The 17,959-nt window shown below is 48.1% G+C and overlaps 2 protein-coding genes across 2 annotated transcripts in view; one reads left to right on the top strand and one right to left on the bottom strand.

Moving 5' to 3' along the window:
• Window positions 1–4,445: 4,445 nt before the first annotated feature.
• ASCL1 (achaete-scute family bHLH transcription factor 1) lies at window positions 4,446–7,327 on the bottom strand. Its single transcript, XM_032299470.1, has 2 exons — window positions 5,972–7,327; window positions 4,446–5,612 (listed from the first exon to the last, which is right to left on the bottom strand). The coding sequence occupies exon 1, from the start codon at window positions 6,705–6,707 to the stop codon at window positions 6,018–6,020; it is 690 nt and encodes a 229-aa protein (XP_032155361.1). The 5' UTR covers window positions 6,708–7,327; the 3' UTR covers window positions 4,446–5,612; window positions 5,972–6,017.
• The window catches only part of PAH (phenylalanine hydroxylase), a 122,882-nt gene continuing 111,596 nt past the window's right edge, over window positions 6,674–17,959 (top strand). The window contains exon 1 of the mRNA XM_032299448.1: window positions 6,674–6,757. The gene's annotated coding sequence lies outside the window, so the exon portion shown is untranslated. The remainder of the gene's footprint in view (window positions 6,758–17,959) is intronic.

The following is a 17,959-nucleotide window of genomic DNA, read 5'->3' as shown; positions in this document are numbered from 1 at the left end:
TCCTTTTCACACCTCTCCCCTGGGGTCCACGTGCCTACTGTTTCTCCCCCCCAGCTTCAGGTAGCCTGGCGAGTCCCTGGCGCGCGCCGCTGACAGCGGACGCATGCCTGCAGCCAATCACCGCCCGGATGCGCTGCAGCTTGAATAAATCATTAAGCCTGACACGCGCTCGGGGCCGGAGCTCCGAGCTTCAACTTGCTTCCTGCCATTAACCTACACACCCTCTTTTGTAACAACCTAATCTTGCATACAAGGGAAGAAGGATTGTAACTTCTACCTGCGCTAGATCCAAGCCACTGCTTTCGCAGTAGGTAAAGAACCTTAGTGTCAGCGAGTCCACTTCCCATCTTATCGTGGACTCCGGGTAACCTGGAGTTTCTGGGGAAGTCCGAAAAGAATCATTTCTTGGCTCAGGAGTGGAAGGAGGGAGAAACTTCAGAGGCTTTTCAGCAATAAGTAAAGGGACCTGAGGCTGTGGACGATTATTACACCACAAAAGCATCCACAGTGTTTTTTAAAGGAGGTTGTAACAAAAGATGCTTCTTGGAGAGCTCTCTCTAAAAAACACAAATTAACTCAATTAAGTTCTAGAAATGTTGACCAAATTTAATCATTTTTCCCTTCCTTTTGAAGTGAGTGTATAAATTGCAGAGTGAATGAATGGGCAAAGAAAGTGGGGGTGGCTTCCAACAGCAGCAACAGCTTCTGCAAGTCCTGAGTACCACCCTACTCCCTGGTTCAGAAAGATCATAAGAAGCATGTATCTCTTGCATTGATATTGTCATTGGTTGCTCTAAAGCCCTTTCATTTTCTGTTCATCTGGTCATCTACGCAAAGGAAGTTATCAGTTTCCTCATTATCTAGAAGAGAAAACTGTAATTGACTTCACTCCTGGCTCAAAAAGATGAAGTGGTGCTTCTAGAGTTACGTGTTATATGGAGTTGGGTTCATCCATAGTCTAGGATGTTTCTTACTTACAACCCTAGGAGTCCCTGAAAAATCTCTCTTACACAAAACTGGTATTTCCATGAGATCCTGTGGTGAAATTGCCTGTGTACCAGACAGTGTCAGCAAGAGAGATGATGGCACAGGGTAAATGAAAAAGGCTTAACAGAAAGACAGAGATGTTGGTGAGGTTAACCAAAATGATGCTGCGCCCAGAGACTAGGAACAAGGAGAAGCCCTTACCAGCTCTGGGCCTTAATTAAGAGGCAAGAGAAAGAGGTTGTTACTAGACCTCAGCAAGAGCTGTATCTGTGGGAGAGAAGCCTCCTGATGAGGGCACTGGCCTTCAGACAAGGAGCAGAGCCACCGCCAAAGCAACAGGGCCAAGGGAGGGATGGAGTAGGGACAAAAATATCCCAACTTATCTCCCCTTCCACTTTGCCAATTCCTGCTGGTGTCTCCCACTGGCCAAACCCAAGAGGAAGCCAGAAGGGCACACAACCCTTGTGATGAATTCCATAAAGATAAGCCTGCCTCCTGAGGCAGAACAGCAGAGAAGGGTGGAGAGTGCATGTGGAGGGGAAAGGAAGAATGAAAAACATAACTTTCAGTGGAGCAGAGAAGACAATCTCCATTTGTCCATTTAGTCAACAAATACCTATCTTCCCAGGGGCGGGGGAGATAATGGTGAACAAGACAAGTAAGATCCCTGGCTTCAGGGAGGTTACCGTTTAGTACTGTGTAATTGACAATAATCATATAACCAAACAAAGATACAGCATTTTCAGATAGCGGGAGATGCCATGAAGGAAAAACAGGATTAATGGACAGTGATTGTAGCAGATGGAGAGCTACTTTAAGGAGGGTGGTCAGGAAGTGCTTCTTGGAGGAGGTGGCATTTGAGGTAAGGCAATCTGGGCTTCTTAGGAAAATCTCCCTTGATTCCACGTCCAGTCTGGGCTGTGATTCAGATGCATCTGACCAGTCCCCAGGAAACTGAGAGACAAGACTGGAAGATAAGAATAGCAACAACAGCAGGGGTTAACATTTACATATTGCTTGCAATATCTGCTACCAACCCATTTCCTAACTCCTTTAGGTGGCTTCACCTAGCTGTTGTGTGTATCAAGGAATTGGGCTGTTACTTCTGTGTTTAAACATCCCCAGCACTGCAAGAACAGCGAAGTGGAAAGGCACATTCTATCCCTCTTTCTTAAGACATCTCCGTCCTACTCCTTATAAGTTCTATGCAAACCACAGAATGATTTCTTCTCTCTTCCTTGGTGGGTCCTGCCTGATGTGAACTTGAGATAGATTCTTCATGATGCAAACCCTCCTACTCTTAATAAAATGTTAAAAGAACTATGTCAGGGAGGCGAAACGTGTGTAATAGCTCTCTCCCAGTTTCCGATGATGCCTGCCTTTCAACAGCTCTGCAGCCCTCAGCGGCAGGTCTGTATTTTCTTTCTTTCTCGCATTCCCCGCTCCTCCTCGTCGATTTAAGGCGTGTCTTCAGTCTTAACTCGGTGGTCTCCAGGTCATTGTTGAATAGGTAAGATTTCTCAGTCAATAAAGTCAACGCAGTTTTCTACCTCCAGCATTCCCCTTCTCTCTCAAAAAAAAAAAAAAAAAAGTGGGGGCTAAGGCCGGAGAGAGCCTGCTATTGCTAGCCTCTGGGGTCTACATTTTGTATTTCGCTGACAGCCCAGGGCCGCTCCAAAGCCCGCCGCGCAGCCAATAGGCAGCGGTGATTTATGGAGCTGACTAACGCGCGCTGAATGCGGCCTGTCAGAGCGCTGTGAATAGCTTCCCTTCGCCGCACAAGCCCCGGCTTTGTGTTGCTAAGCGATTAGAGCAGATGTAATGAGATTTTGCCCAATCCTCGCTTTGCCCTTTCCTAGCTTCGGCAAAATTCTGTGTGTTTTTGTGAATTTTTCGAGTTTGCCTTCGCATTGTGGCAAACGACTAACTTTGCCTCGAGTTTAACGAGACTGGCTATTTCCCATTCAGAAGTGAGTAAAAGAACACCTGTCCTCGCCGGAGAAGGAAAAGAAAAATATCTCCTTTTGTGGGGGCTGAAACATTATCCTAATGTTATATTCATAGCCATAAATGACTTGCTACACTTTCTTTGCGTACCTTATCTGTAAACTTGCAAAGGAGCTAAATTAAAGGAAAGAGAAATGGAGAGTGGGGGTGGAGCCCAGCTCTGGTCCTCCAAATGAGAAGATAAAAATAAAAGCAGGCATCACAAAAGCATTACTTCTCTCAAGTAAGCTCTAAATTGGCCCACTGCTGGCAGAAAGTCCGATTATTTATGGCGACGAGGAATTTACTGATTTTTTTTTCCTTAATTACGCTCATCTCTTTGAAAGGGACTGAAGCTTCAATGTGCATTCTATAGAGGGTCATTTAGCAAAATGACATCAGACGCTGTGGCGTGCTCCGCGCATCGCGGCTTTAAAAAATGATTATTCTGTGCCACTAAATGGTATAGATGTACCAACACAGACTAGATTTTTAACTCTGGAAGACGTGCTGGCTACCCGTTCTTTGTTGGGTTTTGTAAGATGCATTTTGCGCTCGGCTTTCCGCTTGGCTGGAGACACGCAAACTGAATTTGCAAGTAATGCAGGCGGCGAGCGAGGAGCCTGCGAGAGGCCGAGTAGGATTCTAATCACGTCCTTGCTAACTGACAAGAAGCAAGCCAGCCAAAAACCCACCAATTTCTTTTTGAATCTTGGTAATTGGGTACTTTTACACGCAGCTCACGCTATTAGGATAGAGTCACAAGCTTAGGCCAGTGTCTCAAAGCGACCACACATTTCTAATGCTTTTTTTTTTTTTTTAAATTAAAATCTCAATCCTTCTGGAATGAATTCATATCATATATGTCTTTTACTTAAAATCAATATGGCAAGTATGTGTATTGGAGAAAAGGAGTAGAAAATCTATGCCTGGAAGTGAGGGAAGAGAAAGGTGCTCACCACTGGGAGCTTGTATGTGAAGAGAGTTGCCTCTCCAACCCCCATCCCAGCACCAACATGCTCCCCACCCAGACCTAGTCTCCATTATTTCAGCCAGCCCCACCATACTTTCACAAGGAGAAACTCAGAATGGAATTGAGGATTGGAAAATGGTGGAGGACTCTCTCTTTCTGGTTCACTTTTTGGGGGGATTTTAAATTTTGATCAAAGGATAACGCAGCCATAAATCACTATTCTTTTGGTGGGTGTGTACATTTGCAGCATAGGATAGAAAGAAAACATATATACCTGTATACGTGTGTGCGCGTCCACACACACACACACACACACACACACACACATTCATCACAAAGTCACCATTTGGATAGACCTGGCTGTAGCACTTATCATTGTCATTTCTGTCACTTAGCATGTTTTCAACGTTCTCTTCTCCACCCACCTCTCCTTTTTGACATTTTCATAAAACTGGACTGGGGCATCAGAGTCAAAGAAAGCTTAAGAGGCAGCTGGTTATTTTCATTTAAAAAAAAGGAAAAAAGTTTTATTACGAAACTAGTTTGTATAAAACAGGGTTATACATATTTTTGTAAGTTTGTAATAAAACAGTAAGAAAAAAAAGGCAGTAATAGAAATCTCCAAAAGGCAACCTATCAAAACCAACTGGCTGCCAATTTGAGTTTGGACAGTAGCTGCATAAACTTTGTTCTTCTTGAACAGTATTTAATAACATTATTAATACATTAACAACATTTCTATAAAGTAAGACACATTGGTGCTGAAGTACAACTGGTGGCCTCTTGATCTCACCTATGAGCAGAGTTCTTTACAAAACCACATAGGGAAAATGGCAGTTGTAAGGTGAACTACACATCTAAAATATGCAGAGGTAATAGCAATACATGTTAAAGTATCAAGATATACACATTTTAAACCATTTGTACAAAACTTCTATAAATTTTTCTCTCTTTCTCTCTTATGTACAAAAATATCTTAATATATCCCCAAACTGGTTAGGATAGATACAAATAGATTTTTTTATAATAAAAAAATTCACAAAAGATTGGAAGCAATCTATGATGAAAATGGTAGAAAAGACAGTGTGAGGGAAGGCATGGGGTTTGGGAATCCGGCCCTGGAGGAGAAGCAGGGTTTCAAAGGGCTGAGAATAGCATAGTTTCACTGTAAACCAATGTCTACAGCTATTGGGGTGGGGGCTACTGAGACGAAAGACAGCAACTCATTTCTAGAGGGCTAAGAACTGCACTTTGAGAGAGGGCAGGGAGGTGAAGGGACCAGAGCAGGCGCTTTCAGCTGTGCATGTTAGTGGTGGTGGGAGTTACTACAATTCGTGTGCTGCTCCCTTCTGCGAGGAGCCCACTGCTTTTGCACACAAGCTGCATGTTGCGCGTTGACTCAGGTCCCAGGTGCTCTTCATATCTCCGTGAATGATTGGAGTGCAAAGATACTGTTCTGAGCGCTTCGCGTTTTCTGAAAGCCATGTCTCTCAGGCTTGTCTAGCTTAGTTGGCATTGGGGTTGGTTGACTGTTTTTTTTTTTTTTTTTTTTTTTGTCTTTTTTCCTTCTTCTTCTTCTCCTTTCTTCTTCTTTTTTCTTTTTCTTTTCTCCCCCTCCCAACGCCACTGATGAGAAAGCACTAAAGATGCAGGTTGTGCGATCACCCTGTAACATAAGGAAAATAACAGGAGAGGTTAATTTGAACTTGTAGGCTAGCGGTAGGGGGAGAGGGAGGTCTGGGGAAACAGTCTGTCAGGTAGACACCTCTTTTGACATGTCCCAGTAATCGGTTCACGAGTATCTCTTCACCTCACTCCTACCCTTCACTAGTTGGAGACCTGGGCAAAGCCACTTTCAGAGGCCAGTGCTGAAACTAACAAACTAGGACTTGAAATCGACAAACTTTCACAAATCCTTTAAATAAAAATCCCTCCATCTCCTTGGAGACATCCTCACTTCCACAGACACTCAGAGGGAGCACGAAGGCAAGAATACCCCCCTGCCCACCCCAAAATGCAACCTACCTGCTTCCAAAGTCCATTCGCACCAGGGCCTGACCAGGCCGAGCCCTCAGAACCAGTTGGTGAAGTCGAGTAGCTCCTGCTCCTCGGGGCTGAGCGGGTCGTAAGAGCCCTCGTCCGACGAGTAGGATGAGACCGGCGAGCCGGCCATGGAGTTCAAGTCGTTGGAGTAGTTGGGGGAGATGGTGGGCGACAGGACGCCAGCCTGGAAGGCGGCGCTCACCGCGTCATGCTCGTCCAGCAGCTGCTGCAGGGCGCGGATGTACTCGACTGCCGAGCGCAGCGTCTCCACCTTACTCATCTTCTTGTTGGCCGCGCCGTTGGGGACGTGCTCCCGAAGGGTGGCAAAGCCCAGGTTGACCAGCTTGACGCGGTTGCGCTCGCGCTCGTTGCGGCGCGCTACCGCGGCCGGCTGCTGTTGCGGCAGGCTGTAGCCAAAGCCGCTGAAGTTGAGCCGGCGTTTGCAGCGCATCAGTTCGGGCGAGGACGAGCGCTGTCGCTTGACTTGCTTGGGCGCTGACTTGTGACCGCCCCCTGAGGGCTGGCCGTCGGCCGCCGGTCTCAGCTGCTGCTGCTGCTGCTGCTGCTGCGCGCTCTGTGCGGCCGCTGCGGCTGCGGCCGCCGCCGCCGCTGCGGCGGTGGCAAAGAAACAGGCTGCGGGAGGCAGGAAGGGCTGCTGGGGCTGTGGCTGGGGCTGCTGGCCCGCGCCGCCGCTCTCCATCTTGGCAGAGCTCTCCATGCGCAGCGGCGGCCAAGGAGTCGCGGAATCAGAGCAAGCGGGGACGCGAGGTGCGGGGCGCGCGAGGGGGACACAGACAGGACTTGGGTGCAGGAACAGAGAGGGAAAGAGGAAAGATGAAGAGGAGTCCTGAGGGGAGTTAAAATATATATACAAAATCCCCAGGAGACTTCTTAGAGCTGGAGCAAAGAAGGTGAAAATGCTTTTTCTCCTTCCTCTACGCCGCCTCCTCCTCCCTCCCCTCCTCCCTTCGCGGGTTGGCTTCGGGAGCCTCGCGTGGCGCTCGCGTGTGAGGCTGCCGCTGGCGCCTTCTTGTTTCTAAGGAAAAAAAAAAAGCAGAAGCAGCAGCAAAAGTCAATGCTGAGCGCGCTCTGCCTCTTTCCTCTCCTGCTAAGGCTGCGCTCTCTTGCGCCGGGTCTCCGTCTCTCCAGCCGTGGCTCAGGCTGTTTTTTATTATTTTGTTAACTCCCTTCCTTTCTGATTTCCTTCTTTCACTCGCCCTCCCTGGCTGGATCTCTGTCGGTGCGCCTTCCACGTTCCCTGGCCAGAAGTGAGAGAGTGCTGGGCGGCCGGAGTGCGTTCGCCTTTTCAATGGGACACCCAGCCCCACGCGCAGCACTGGCCCCGCCTCGCCCCCCACTCCCCGCTGCTGCTGCGAGCGGCTGCAGCCCCCACTCCCCCCCTCCTCTTACCTCCTCCTCCCACCCACTCCCTAAACTCCCCCTTCTCCTCTCCTCTCCCCCCTCCCGTTCCTTTCTCCCGCTCCTTGCAAACTCTCCATTCAGCCGGGTTTGTTGTTGCAGTGCGTGCGCCTGGCGCGTGCCGGACTCCCGGCTGAATAAACAGGCGGCGCGCTCGGGGCGGGCTGCAGCCGGGGGTGGCTTTAGAAAGGGGGTAGGGGGCGTCACAGGAGGGACAAATAGCTCTAGGAATTGAGGTGTATGGGTGGAAAGATTTGGGGTGAAGTTACCTTCGATTCTGCTTAGAACTTGGAGCAAAGCGCAGGGAAGGGTTTGGGCAGAAAAAAATGGCACAGGAGCGGTGTGGAGGTGAGGAGGGAGAGGGGCTCGACTTCTCTTGTTTTCTTCCCCTCCTCACTGTTATTCTCTTAGGGTTCTTCCCTGACCCTAGGAGTGGAGCATATTAAGATTGGAGTTTAGAAAGTTGGGGTGGGGGAGGACTCCGTTCAGGACAGTGAAAAAAGTGCTGGACTAAGTGAAAACGTGGGTTCTAGTCCCAAGGCGTCCTCTCAATGCTCTGTGGCTCCCTGTAAGTAGCGTCCTCTCTGAGCCCCCACTTCCTCTTCTGCAGCGGAGAGCATGATCTCTAAGGTCCCATTCAGTTCTGAAAGCTAGGATGTGCTCCCCACCACTGAGCGTGGGCGGGTGGCTGGGGTGGGGGGGGTCTGAGGAGAAGCGGCAATGAGGAGTGGTTGTGAACCATGCTGTAGGGGAGTATATGGCAGGAACGTCCCTAGAAAGACCTCTGGCACCTGTAGCATCGCCCCCCACCCCTTCCATTCTCCCCTACCCCCCCACACAAGGATTATTTCCGGACCAGCCTCGGGGACAGCGTAGAGAAGGGAGTGCTCTGGGATATTCCTAGACCCTCCGAGAAGAAGGATGCGGGGCGGAGTTGGGTGATGGCGCTTGAGACTCCGGTGGAGCTTCCCTGGTTTTTCAGCGCCGCCGCGGGCACCTCGGCGGCCTTTGGCGCAGCCTCCATCCCGCCCCAGGCGTGTGCCCGGCGGGCCGGTGGCAGGCGACTGGGAGCCGAGCCCGGCGGGGCCGCGTGCTGGCGCCGCGAGGGAGGGGTAGGCGCTCGCAGCAGTTGCTCTGCCGCTTGGACAGCGCCTGCCCAGGCGCCCTTCCTGGGCCCTCGGCCCTGGCGCTCTCTGGCCAGAACCCCGTCCAGCTTCAGTACGTCTGGGGATGCGGCGCTGCGGAGAAAGCAGACCTAGCAACAGGCCCCACTCTTTAAAGCTCTGGTCCTGAGAGAAGCTGGGGCGCGTCTCGAGTTGTGTCTACACAGGCAGAAAGAAGTGGAGGGCAGTCATCCGTTTGATTTTCCAGTAGAAATAATCCGAGACCTGGGTGCAGGAATGATTGTGGTGAATTATCCGGATAATTGCTTCTAATTGAACTCCGCTTTGTGGAGATGGGTCTTTCTAAAGGGGCAATGGGGGTGACACCGGGAGTCCCTCTTGGTATGTGGGCTGGCTGAGTGTTTGTGGAACAATAGTGATGATGCTGGGCAATTAGGACGGGCAGTTCCCGAAGTGAATCGCTTCTCCTCTCTGCCTCAGTTTCCTCTTTGTAGAATAGGTAGACTTGAGAGGTATAGGACCACATTGTGCCAACAGAGATCAGTTCTGTAACCTCCCAGCCACACAGCCCCTGCTCCCCACGGCAGCCTGTGGCTTGCTGACCTCACAGGACTGGGTGAACCCTGTGGGAGTCACACTTCAGGCCTTTCTCTGCACCCTTGATCACAGGAAAGGGGCTAAAACGTCTCTGGAAGTATAGGGGGTGAGCCCCAAAAGCAGAGTCACCACACAGCCTGGACACTCTGCGCCTCCCAGCCAGAGGATGCCTCAGACCACTTGCAGAAATAGGAATTATTCAGTCACTCCTTACCCACTACCCACATGACCCAGCTGTGTCCAAATGCCCCGTTCACTCCATTTCACTGAAATACTTGAGTGTTGGGGGTGAGAGACAGTGTCACAAACGTGGAAGCGTCTAGTTGTGTTTTCTTTTACATTAAGCTAAATCATGAGCCCCAAGCTCCGTTCCAACTTGGACTCACTTCACAAAGGTCCAGAGTCTGAGCTCTACCACAATATGTGGTATCTACCATACTTCAGATACCACAGTGGTGCCTTATAACATTGGATAAGTCCTTCTGCTTCTCCTGGCCTCAGTGTCCTGATCTGCACAGAAGGGATGTACACTAGCTAATTTTGAAACTTGTATCTAACAGCTTAGAAAATTTGCTGGTAGCCAGCACTTGTTCCCAGTTTCCTTCTTCCAGAAGGGTACAAGGAGATCTCAATTACCAGGGACTTCGAAGACAGAACCTCCTCTCCCCTCCCCCATCCCACATACCAGGAAATGGGTGCCCAAATGGAATTGCATTGTAGTGAAGAAGGCTTGTCTTGTAGTGGCCTTACTACTGGCCTCAGCACAGGAGAAAAGATAATTGGCACTGGGATCCTTCTGGCCAAAACCGTCAGAATATTTGTCCCTATTCTCCCTACACCAGCCCTGAGCCTGTCCTCACTCTTCTCACCCTAGTATGCTGTTTTCTTCCTTACAGGCTTTGCAAAGCTTTCCAAGAGCGCAGGCATTCTCCTCTTCCCACTCAGGTAAACCTGGAGTTTGTGGCTCATTGCTCATCTCCACTTTCTCCTCTAACCCTAAGGTAGAATAGTCTATGAATTTTCTTTAAAGATTTGCATTTCTAACCTTGGAGATTCTACCAAGGAGAGTTTTCCATTGACATTGGCTTTCTGGGCGTTTTCACTAGTGTGAAGCAAAAGATGGGAGGCTCAGGAGCCAAAATTAGAATCCTGCCTCTGACTCTGTGACCTAAATTATAATCCCTCTTCCCTCCCTGAGAGAAATGGCCACACGTTGTGCTCTCCTAGGACCATGGAATTACAGATAAAGCAGGCTGACTTGACTTGGTATCGAGGCCCCGTTGCCTGAGAGCTGTGTGACCCTGAGACACTCTGGGAGTCTCTATTTCACCCATGCCAATAATTACAGCACCTGCCTCCAAGAGTTGCGAGATTTCAATGATACGTATATAGAGCACTCTAGTCCAGGTCTAAAGAGAAAGGGATTAATAAGGAAGTCATGCTTACACAACCCACCCAGGAAAGGGTTTGTGTCAGGAGGAACCTCAGCACTTGGCTTCCTGGAACCACTCTGTGAACATCTCTCCAGCCAATGGAGATCCAGTGCCACTCTGTCTCACTGTCCCAGCACCTAGAAGTGAGTAACTCCTGTCCTTTGTGAGAAATGGCGGTGATGCTGGCATATTAAGGTGATGGAGATAGGAACCCTATTTTTAGATATGAACAGTGAGATAGACTGTAGAGATGTTCTGTGGCCTCCACATGCAAGGGGCTTTGGTGGAGCCACTGGGCCCTGCTTTCCATGGCTCACTTGCCACACGGTGGGCCCAATTCTGAGAAAGTCCCTAGAGCTTTACTTGGCTAAGACACTTGAACAATGTCCCACTTATCATCACGTGAAGGGAGACGTAAACAACTCACAAAAGGGGAGTTGATACCTTCATTCATAAATGTGGTGGTGGTACTCTCTTTGCCTATATGTCAAGGGTGTTATGAGAATTAAATCAGATGTTGTTGGGTAATTTGCTTTGCAAATCTCTCTACATATCAGAGATTGCCCCATCCACTCCTTCAAACAGCAGCATTCAAACAGTGTTCTGTGTCATCTTGGGGGTGGGGGAGTGGGAGGGCAGAGTGCTGATCCCTTTTGGTGAGTATCACCCAGAATACAGACATTGCAGAAAGATGAGAAGGCTTCTCATAAGGGACTTAATTTCTACACCTTCAGGCCCCTTTCCTATATCAGAACACTCTGGAGCTGAACTATACTTCAGAATAGACCTTATCTTCATTCAGCACCAGGATCTGCAAGGGGAGATGGCTTTCCTGGTGGCCACAGGGGTCTGCTGCCCTGAGATCAGAGACCCTGTGTCCTGAGTCTCCTTAATTTCCAGTCACAGCTGAAGGCCGGGCCAGTGCCACCTTTGCTCAAGCTCAAGAACTATGTACATTCCCTTGATTGTGTGTCATCTCTCTGTAAAAAGAAGATATGACTCATCTCTTTGAAAAAGAGTTTATACTTTCTTTTTGGGGAGAGGAATTGATACTAAAGTGAAACTGGGATTTCCATTGGACAAATAATTTAATAAAGTTATATTTTTAACTTTAGTTAGATTCTGAATTGAGGCAAAGAGAGTACAAAGATGAACACAAATCTTGGATTCTGGATTTTGTTACAAGATTTTTAGTGTAAGCCTCAATTTGGGGGTGACTTGAGTTCCAGAAGCACTAGATGCTTTGAGAAAAGTGAGTGTGCTTGGCATTCATAGCAAATATTCGGCTTCCAGGAGCTATAATTAATACACAGCCTCTGTCCTGCTGGGGTGTGTGTTGCTCTAAGCCTGTGCTAGACACTGTCCGACCCAGGGAAAATGAAAAGAACATGACTGCACAATCTACTGCTTCTAAGAACACCCTTCCCAAGGTAATTTTCAGAAAGGTTTGCTGCCCAGCCTGCATTGACTCTGCACCAGCCTTGGAGGGCCTGCTCAGGGGGCAGAGTAGCACAAACCATGTATTTGGCTTGGCTCAGCTTCCTGGTCACAACAGCCAGGCTTGCACCTGCAGTCAGGAATTCAGCCTTCTAACAAATCTATTCACTTTTTCAATATGCTTTAAAAAGAAAAAAAAGTTGGAAAAACAAAACAAAAAAAGCACAAACTATATTTTATTGTGGCTTTGGGGATAAGGAGGGAATGTGGGGTGGGGTGAGGAGGTAATTTGCAGCCACCCTCACCAGGCCTTTTGAAGTTCTCCAAATAAGGAGAAGTAACGCTAAGTCTTTATTTTTTTCTAAAGCCCCATTTACATTATGATTAAATACCTTCCTTGGATGAGCATAAAGAAAGTCGTTAATCTATATAGCTCTCCAAAGAATCAATACATTCTAAACTTTTGTAGGATTTGTTACACTCTATTTTGTTACAGTAGGCCAGCTCCTCTCTGTCTAGGCACATGGCTTTCCTTCCCTCCTCCTCCCCACCTCCTCCAAGAATGAAAATAAAGTAAAGGTCTTTCACGGTAAACAAAACCAGCTGATTCTTCACAGAGAACCCCTGAATAGCTGGAGAAGAAAAAAAACTTACAATAAATGGTGCATTTTTTTCTCTGCTGGGTATAGTATTCAAGGATCAGGGCAGTATTCAAACAGAGGTCCATTTTTTGCTCAGCAAGAGAGTTTAGAAAAGAAGCGTGGAGACCATTCAGAGCTCTCCCCCCTTCACAATCGAAGGGCTCTATGAAACCTATCTTCCATGCCTTGTCAGAGTGTTTCTGGGGACCAATTAGTGCTTTGTTGCACGGCTTCTTTGCTGAATCTTTGAGCCGCAAGAAAAAGCGCTCTTGAGTCTCCCCTTATTTTGACCATTTCAGTCATTACTCAGTGTAATAATTAATATGACAACTGGACGCTGGAGTTTGTATAGAAACACCTCAGCTACAGGAGCAAGTGTGCAGTGGGTGGTAACGAGCCGCACATCAGCCGGAGAAGCCACACACACAAAAAAAGAATGAATGGCAAGAGAGAAAGAGAAGGAATAAAGATAAAATAGTTGGCACAACGCAGGGGACCATAAAACAGACTCAAATGGGGAGGGGGTGGGGGAAGGGGGGACAATTAGAAGGGGAGGGGGAAAAACGCCCTACAGAGGTTAACTTATTTTGAAACTGTTTTCTGAATAGAACCGTGGACGTGAGTGACCGGATTTCAGCCTATCAAATCTCCCACCCCCACTTTGTGGATCCTCTTGGAACGCAGGAGTGGGGAACAGGGCTCCACCAAACTTTAGGTTCTCCCCAGGGTGGTTCTGGAAGGTGCACTCAACAGGCTACCCAGCCCCAGTTCCCAACCGTTTGCCCCGGGTTTGGCTTCTGTTTTTATTTTTGCAAACATTCTGTTCCTCTTCGCTCCAACTTCCGTCTTTGGAATTGTCAGTGGAGAAGTTAGGGTGCTATGCAGTTCAGCCAGACAAGTGCCGTGCTACTACCCTGGCGAAGAATGTTGGTGAAAAGACATTTCAGACAGACACCCAACAACTCTGCTTCGTTGACCCTCAGAACAGACCCTGCGGGACTCCTGAGCCGCGAGGGGTCTCCCTGATAGCGCGCAGCCAGGCCAGGCGCTGTGCCCCGGTCCCAGTGCGGAGCCCAGCTCTGCAAGTCCCAGAAAGTGCGCCCCGCTGTGGGGTTGCAACTCGCTCCGTGACGGCATAATAAATAATTAGAGGGTTTAAGCATGTTAGCCACAGCTCATGCTAATGAGCCAGATAAGGGCTCATGCTAACCCGAAGTGACAGTTTGCATATAGGAGGGAGGAAGAAAAAAAAAACCCTGCTTTCCCCCACGCCCAAACTTGATTGTTCCTTCTTAAATTCATATGTCCACAAATCCCTTCCCCCATGCCTCGGACTTCCCTCTTCTCACATGCCCCCACCTTCAGCCACATAACGCATACACTATCTCTTTCTGACCCTTCCTTTGCCTTTCACCGGGCCCCACGGCATTGTGACGTCACAAAACCCCTGGGTGCCTATATCTGACCTGCGTGTAAAGTTCATTCTCAGTGCGTCCTGGCCAGTCTCAGCCCCTAAGCGGATGGAACGCATCAAGGGTCTCATCCACGAGGAAGGGCATTAACGCTCAAGGTCAGGGACCTCTGAGAGCTCTTGGGGGCTTGCACGCCCTTGGATGCTCTGGCGTTCAACCAGGCGAGGGGACTACCTGCTGGGGCGAGGAATGCAGGCGCCTAGAGCCTTGGAGTTCCCGAAACGCTCCTGCTGCCTCCGGAAAGCAAAGGCAGTTTACCGAAGTGACTCAGGTCAGTCGTGTGTCCCCATTGTGTGGCCACGTGTCCTGTGTCCATCACCACCTCCCCAAAGTCCAAGCTTAGCCCGACTCCTTGCGGTGCGGCCTGGGAACGCTCTGGCCTATAGTATCAGTTCGGTGGCTGGAGCTGTCTCCACCGCTGGGGCAAACCTGGACGCTGGCCCCGAGGGCCAAGAGGAAAGTGTACTCCTAACAGATTCAGGAGGAAGCAGCCAGCCGCAGCCTGAGAGCAGCATCTGCCAGGGAAACTGTGCGCCCCAGGTCAGCTAGTTAAGTATTTCATCTCTCCCCACCACTCTTCCCCAGGCTAAGTATTTGCAGCACGGGCAGGGACCAGTAACTGAATCTCAGTCCTTTTGAGGGGAAGATGAAGAAAGGGGGAGAGAAAGATTTCTAATAGTAGATATTCACTGTCATGGACTCTTTAGGAAACAGCAACAAAGACAAGATTGAATAAGCCGGATGTTTGTAAAATGCTGACAACAGTGCACATAATAAACACAGGATATGTGTTAAGCACAAACAGACAGAAATACATAACAGGAGGTATACGCTAATCATCTAGGATGTTCGAAAATACTGTTTAGATCTAAAAATGATCAAGGTTGACATGCTCATTGATTCATCAGATAACTATGAAACATAATCAGAGGGGAGTAAGACACAGTGAGTGCCTTTAATCAATCTGTGATTTAGTAGACATTAAAGGAGATGTATGAGAAAGTTCATTAAAACATGCAGTGGGGCAACCATAGAGAATCTTCTTCCCCATGCTTCCTTCTCTTTGGACTCATCCTCCCGCGTCTGCCAGACTGCTCCCAAATAAATACACAGTCTAGGTAAAAGTGGTGGACTTGTTATGCAAACGCATCCGAAAGTCATCCAGCCCCTCTTCCCCAACCAGATGGTCGCCCATAAGCTTCTCCTATATAACAATTCATGAGCAGACACTAATGATTTAAGCATACACACACCCTTTGACACATGTTAGTGGTAGGTGCAGTGAAAAGGCAAGCCACTTAAAGAGACAGATGCCAGGAAATCCTGGAACTTTCTAGCTCTGTGACCTCTGGCAAGTTACTCATGCTTTCTTGGGCTCTTTAAAATGAGGGGGTTGAGTAAGATGCCTCCCCTCTGATTCTGACTACATAGACAATTCAGGTGTGACCACATGATCTTCTAGTGGCAACCATTTCTCCCTTTGAGCAGACAAACTTGTTTTGCTGTTCTTCTCCCATTGACCAGTCCTTGCTGGTGCCAGGATTGCGGCTCTTGGTAGCCAGAAAGCAACGTCATGGGGTCAGCATGACTTTAACTCTGGGGACCAGAGCAAGAGGTGAGCCATTGGTACACCAGGATGCACATGCGAAGGATGAAACTCACCATTGTCGCTGACAGCATTGCTTAGGAAATAGGATTCTCCTCTTCTGGGCGGTTTTGGGTCTGGGAATTGGGAGCCTGAGAAGCTGTAATTTCTGTGAGTTGTGTGGGTCGTTCGCCACCTGCCGGTTATATTTCAAACTGCAGTTGGGACTCTCAACGTTTTTAATGGATTGTTACAGGACTACTCCATTCTAGTCTAATAATTCTTCTCCATAAAATTTGGTTCAACCACAGAGCGTGGTGGCAACTGAATGACGTTCTCCCCGGATATCCCATTAAAGATAGCTGAGATGTTTGTTAATATTCAGATTCTGAATCTTCATCCCAGACCCACTGAAATCAGAATCTGGCAAATTGGTTCTTTTAACAAGCTACTTACTTGGTAGTCCCTTTGTATACTAAAGATAGAGAACTATTTCTCTAGAGGCATTCAGGGTGATAAGACAGTCTTCATTACTCAGGCTCATGAAGAACGAAACTAGCCATGTAAATATGTTAATACTTTCTTTGGGTAGGAGGATGCCCTGGTGACTTTGAGGGAGAGGAGAGGCTCAGTAAGTTATTACAAAGATGGCCTTTGATACTGGCCCTGAAGAAAGGTCAATAACTTGCATCGAGAAGAAAAGAGCCACAGGAACAACCTACTGAGCACTGGAGCCTTTCGCTTCCTTGGCTTTCTCCACTCCAGTAGCCTTAACTTCCATTCCTCTTCAGCCACCCCTTTTCAAGCCTGCATCTTGGGCTTTGTCTTCACCCAGAACAGCTCCAGTGCGGAAATCTTGTCTTTCCATTCCCACACGTAACCTCATCCTCTGATTCTGATTCTTCCTCACCCTCACTTCTGCTCCAGCTCTCTCCGACCTCCTTTCCTGAGCTCTATTCCCTGAGCTCCAGTTCGGAAATCTTGTCTTTCCATTCCCACACGTAACCTCATCCTCTGATTCTTCCTCACCCTCACTTCTGCTCCAGCTCTCTCCGACCTCCTTTCCTGAGCTCTATTTCTTCCCAATATGGTCTTCCCCAACTCAAGAAAGTTTGATTGATTAATCCATAAACCTACAACATATACAATGCTTACCTTTCCATCCTTAAAAAAAAAAGGCCAATATATTGTTTGATCTTGTGACCACCATCAGCGCTCTGCCAAAAGTTTTTAACAGTAGTTGACACCCAGTTTCATTGTTTTCTCACTCTTCTTTCTGAGGTGCCCAGAGATTTGGTTAAACATTCTTCTGACTGTGTCTTTAGGAGACTTTCTGGATGAGGTGGGCTGAGTAAAAATTGTGGGTGAGCCTCATCCAATCCGTTGAGGGACTGAGGATGAGTGAGGGAGAACTTACTCACTGACTGTCTTCGAGCTGGGGAACCAGTCTTCTCCTAACCTTGGACTCAGACTCATTCTGGAACTGTACCCTGGGTCCACAGTTTGTCAACTGCACATCTTGGGGATCCTCAGCCTCCATAACCACATGAGCAAATTTCTTAAAATACACCCCCATCTACATCTAATCTCTTATTGTTTCTGTTTCTCTGGAGAACCCAGACTAATACATTCACCTCTGACTCTATTTTGCTACACATAATAGATACATTAGGTTCTAGTTTATGTGATCATCTCCATGCATCTGGCACTGTTGATCACTCATCTCTTCTTGAGGTTCTCTCCTCCTTTGACTACCATTGTTCTTATCCCTCTGATCCTTTGTTTCTCAATACTTAGTTTTTTAAATTTCTCACCCCCAGTGTCAAGTTTCTTGATGACCTATGCTGCCTTCAGAGTTTAGCTTCCATCTCTTCTGCTAATGACTCTCAAATTCTTGTTTCTGGCCTGACTTTCTCCCTGGGACCTGAAACTGGTGTGATTAACATTGCTACTGGAATATTTTATGGGTGTATCAAGGGCAACGTATTTGAAACTGAGCTCATCATGTTTACTCCCTCAACTCATTCCCTCCTTTTGTGTTCTGTATTTCAGGGCTTACACAGTCAAACCAAAATCCTGGTGTCATACTACACCCTCACCACTTTCTCCACAGCCACTCCACAGCCACCAAACCCTAACAACTATACACACACACACACACGCACACACACACACACGCACACACACACACACACACATACACGCACATATATAGTATGTATATAATATAAACAAAGTATGTAATGAAAAATATATCTGAAT

Source organism: Sapajus apella, unplaced genomic scaffold (assembly GCF_009761245.1).
Source record: "Sapajus apella isolate SASKATOON/1434 unplaced genomic scaffold, GSC_monkey_1.0 scaffold2, whole genome shotgun sequence".
NCBI classification, from domain to species: domain Eukaryota; kingdom Metazoa; phylum Chordata; class Mammalia; order Primates; family Cebidae; genus Sapajus; species Sapajus apella.
This window is presented reverse-complemented; position numbering and strand designations above follow the sequence as displayed.

Bases quoted from the DNA above. Each gene is read 5' to 3' on its own strand.
- ASCL1 (XM_032299470.1), bottom strand. From the start codon at position 6,707: ATGGAGAGCTCTGCCAAGATGGAGAGCGGCGGCGCGGGCCAGCAGCCC.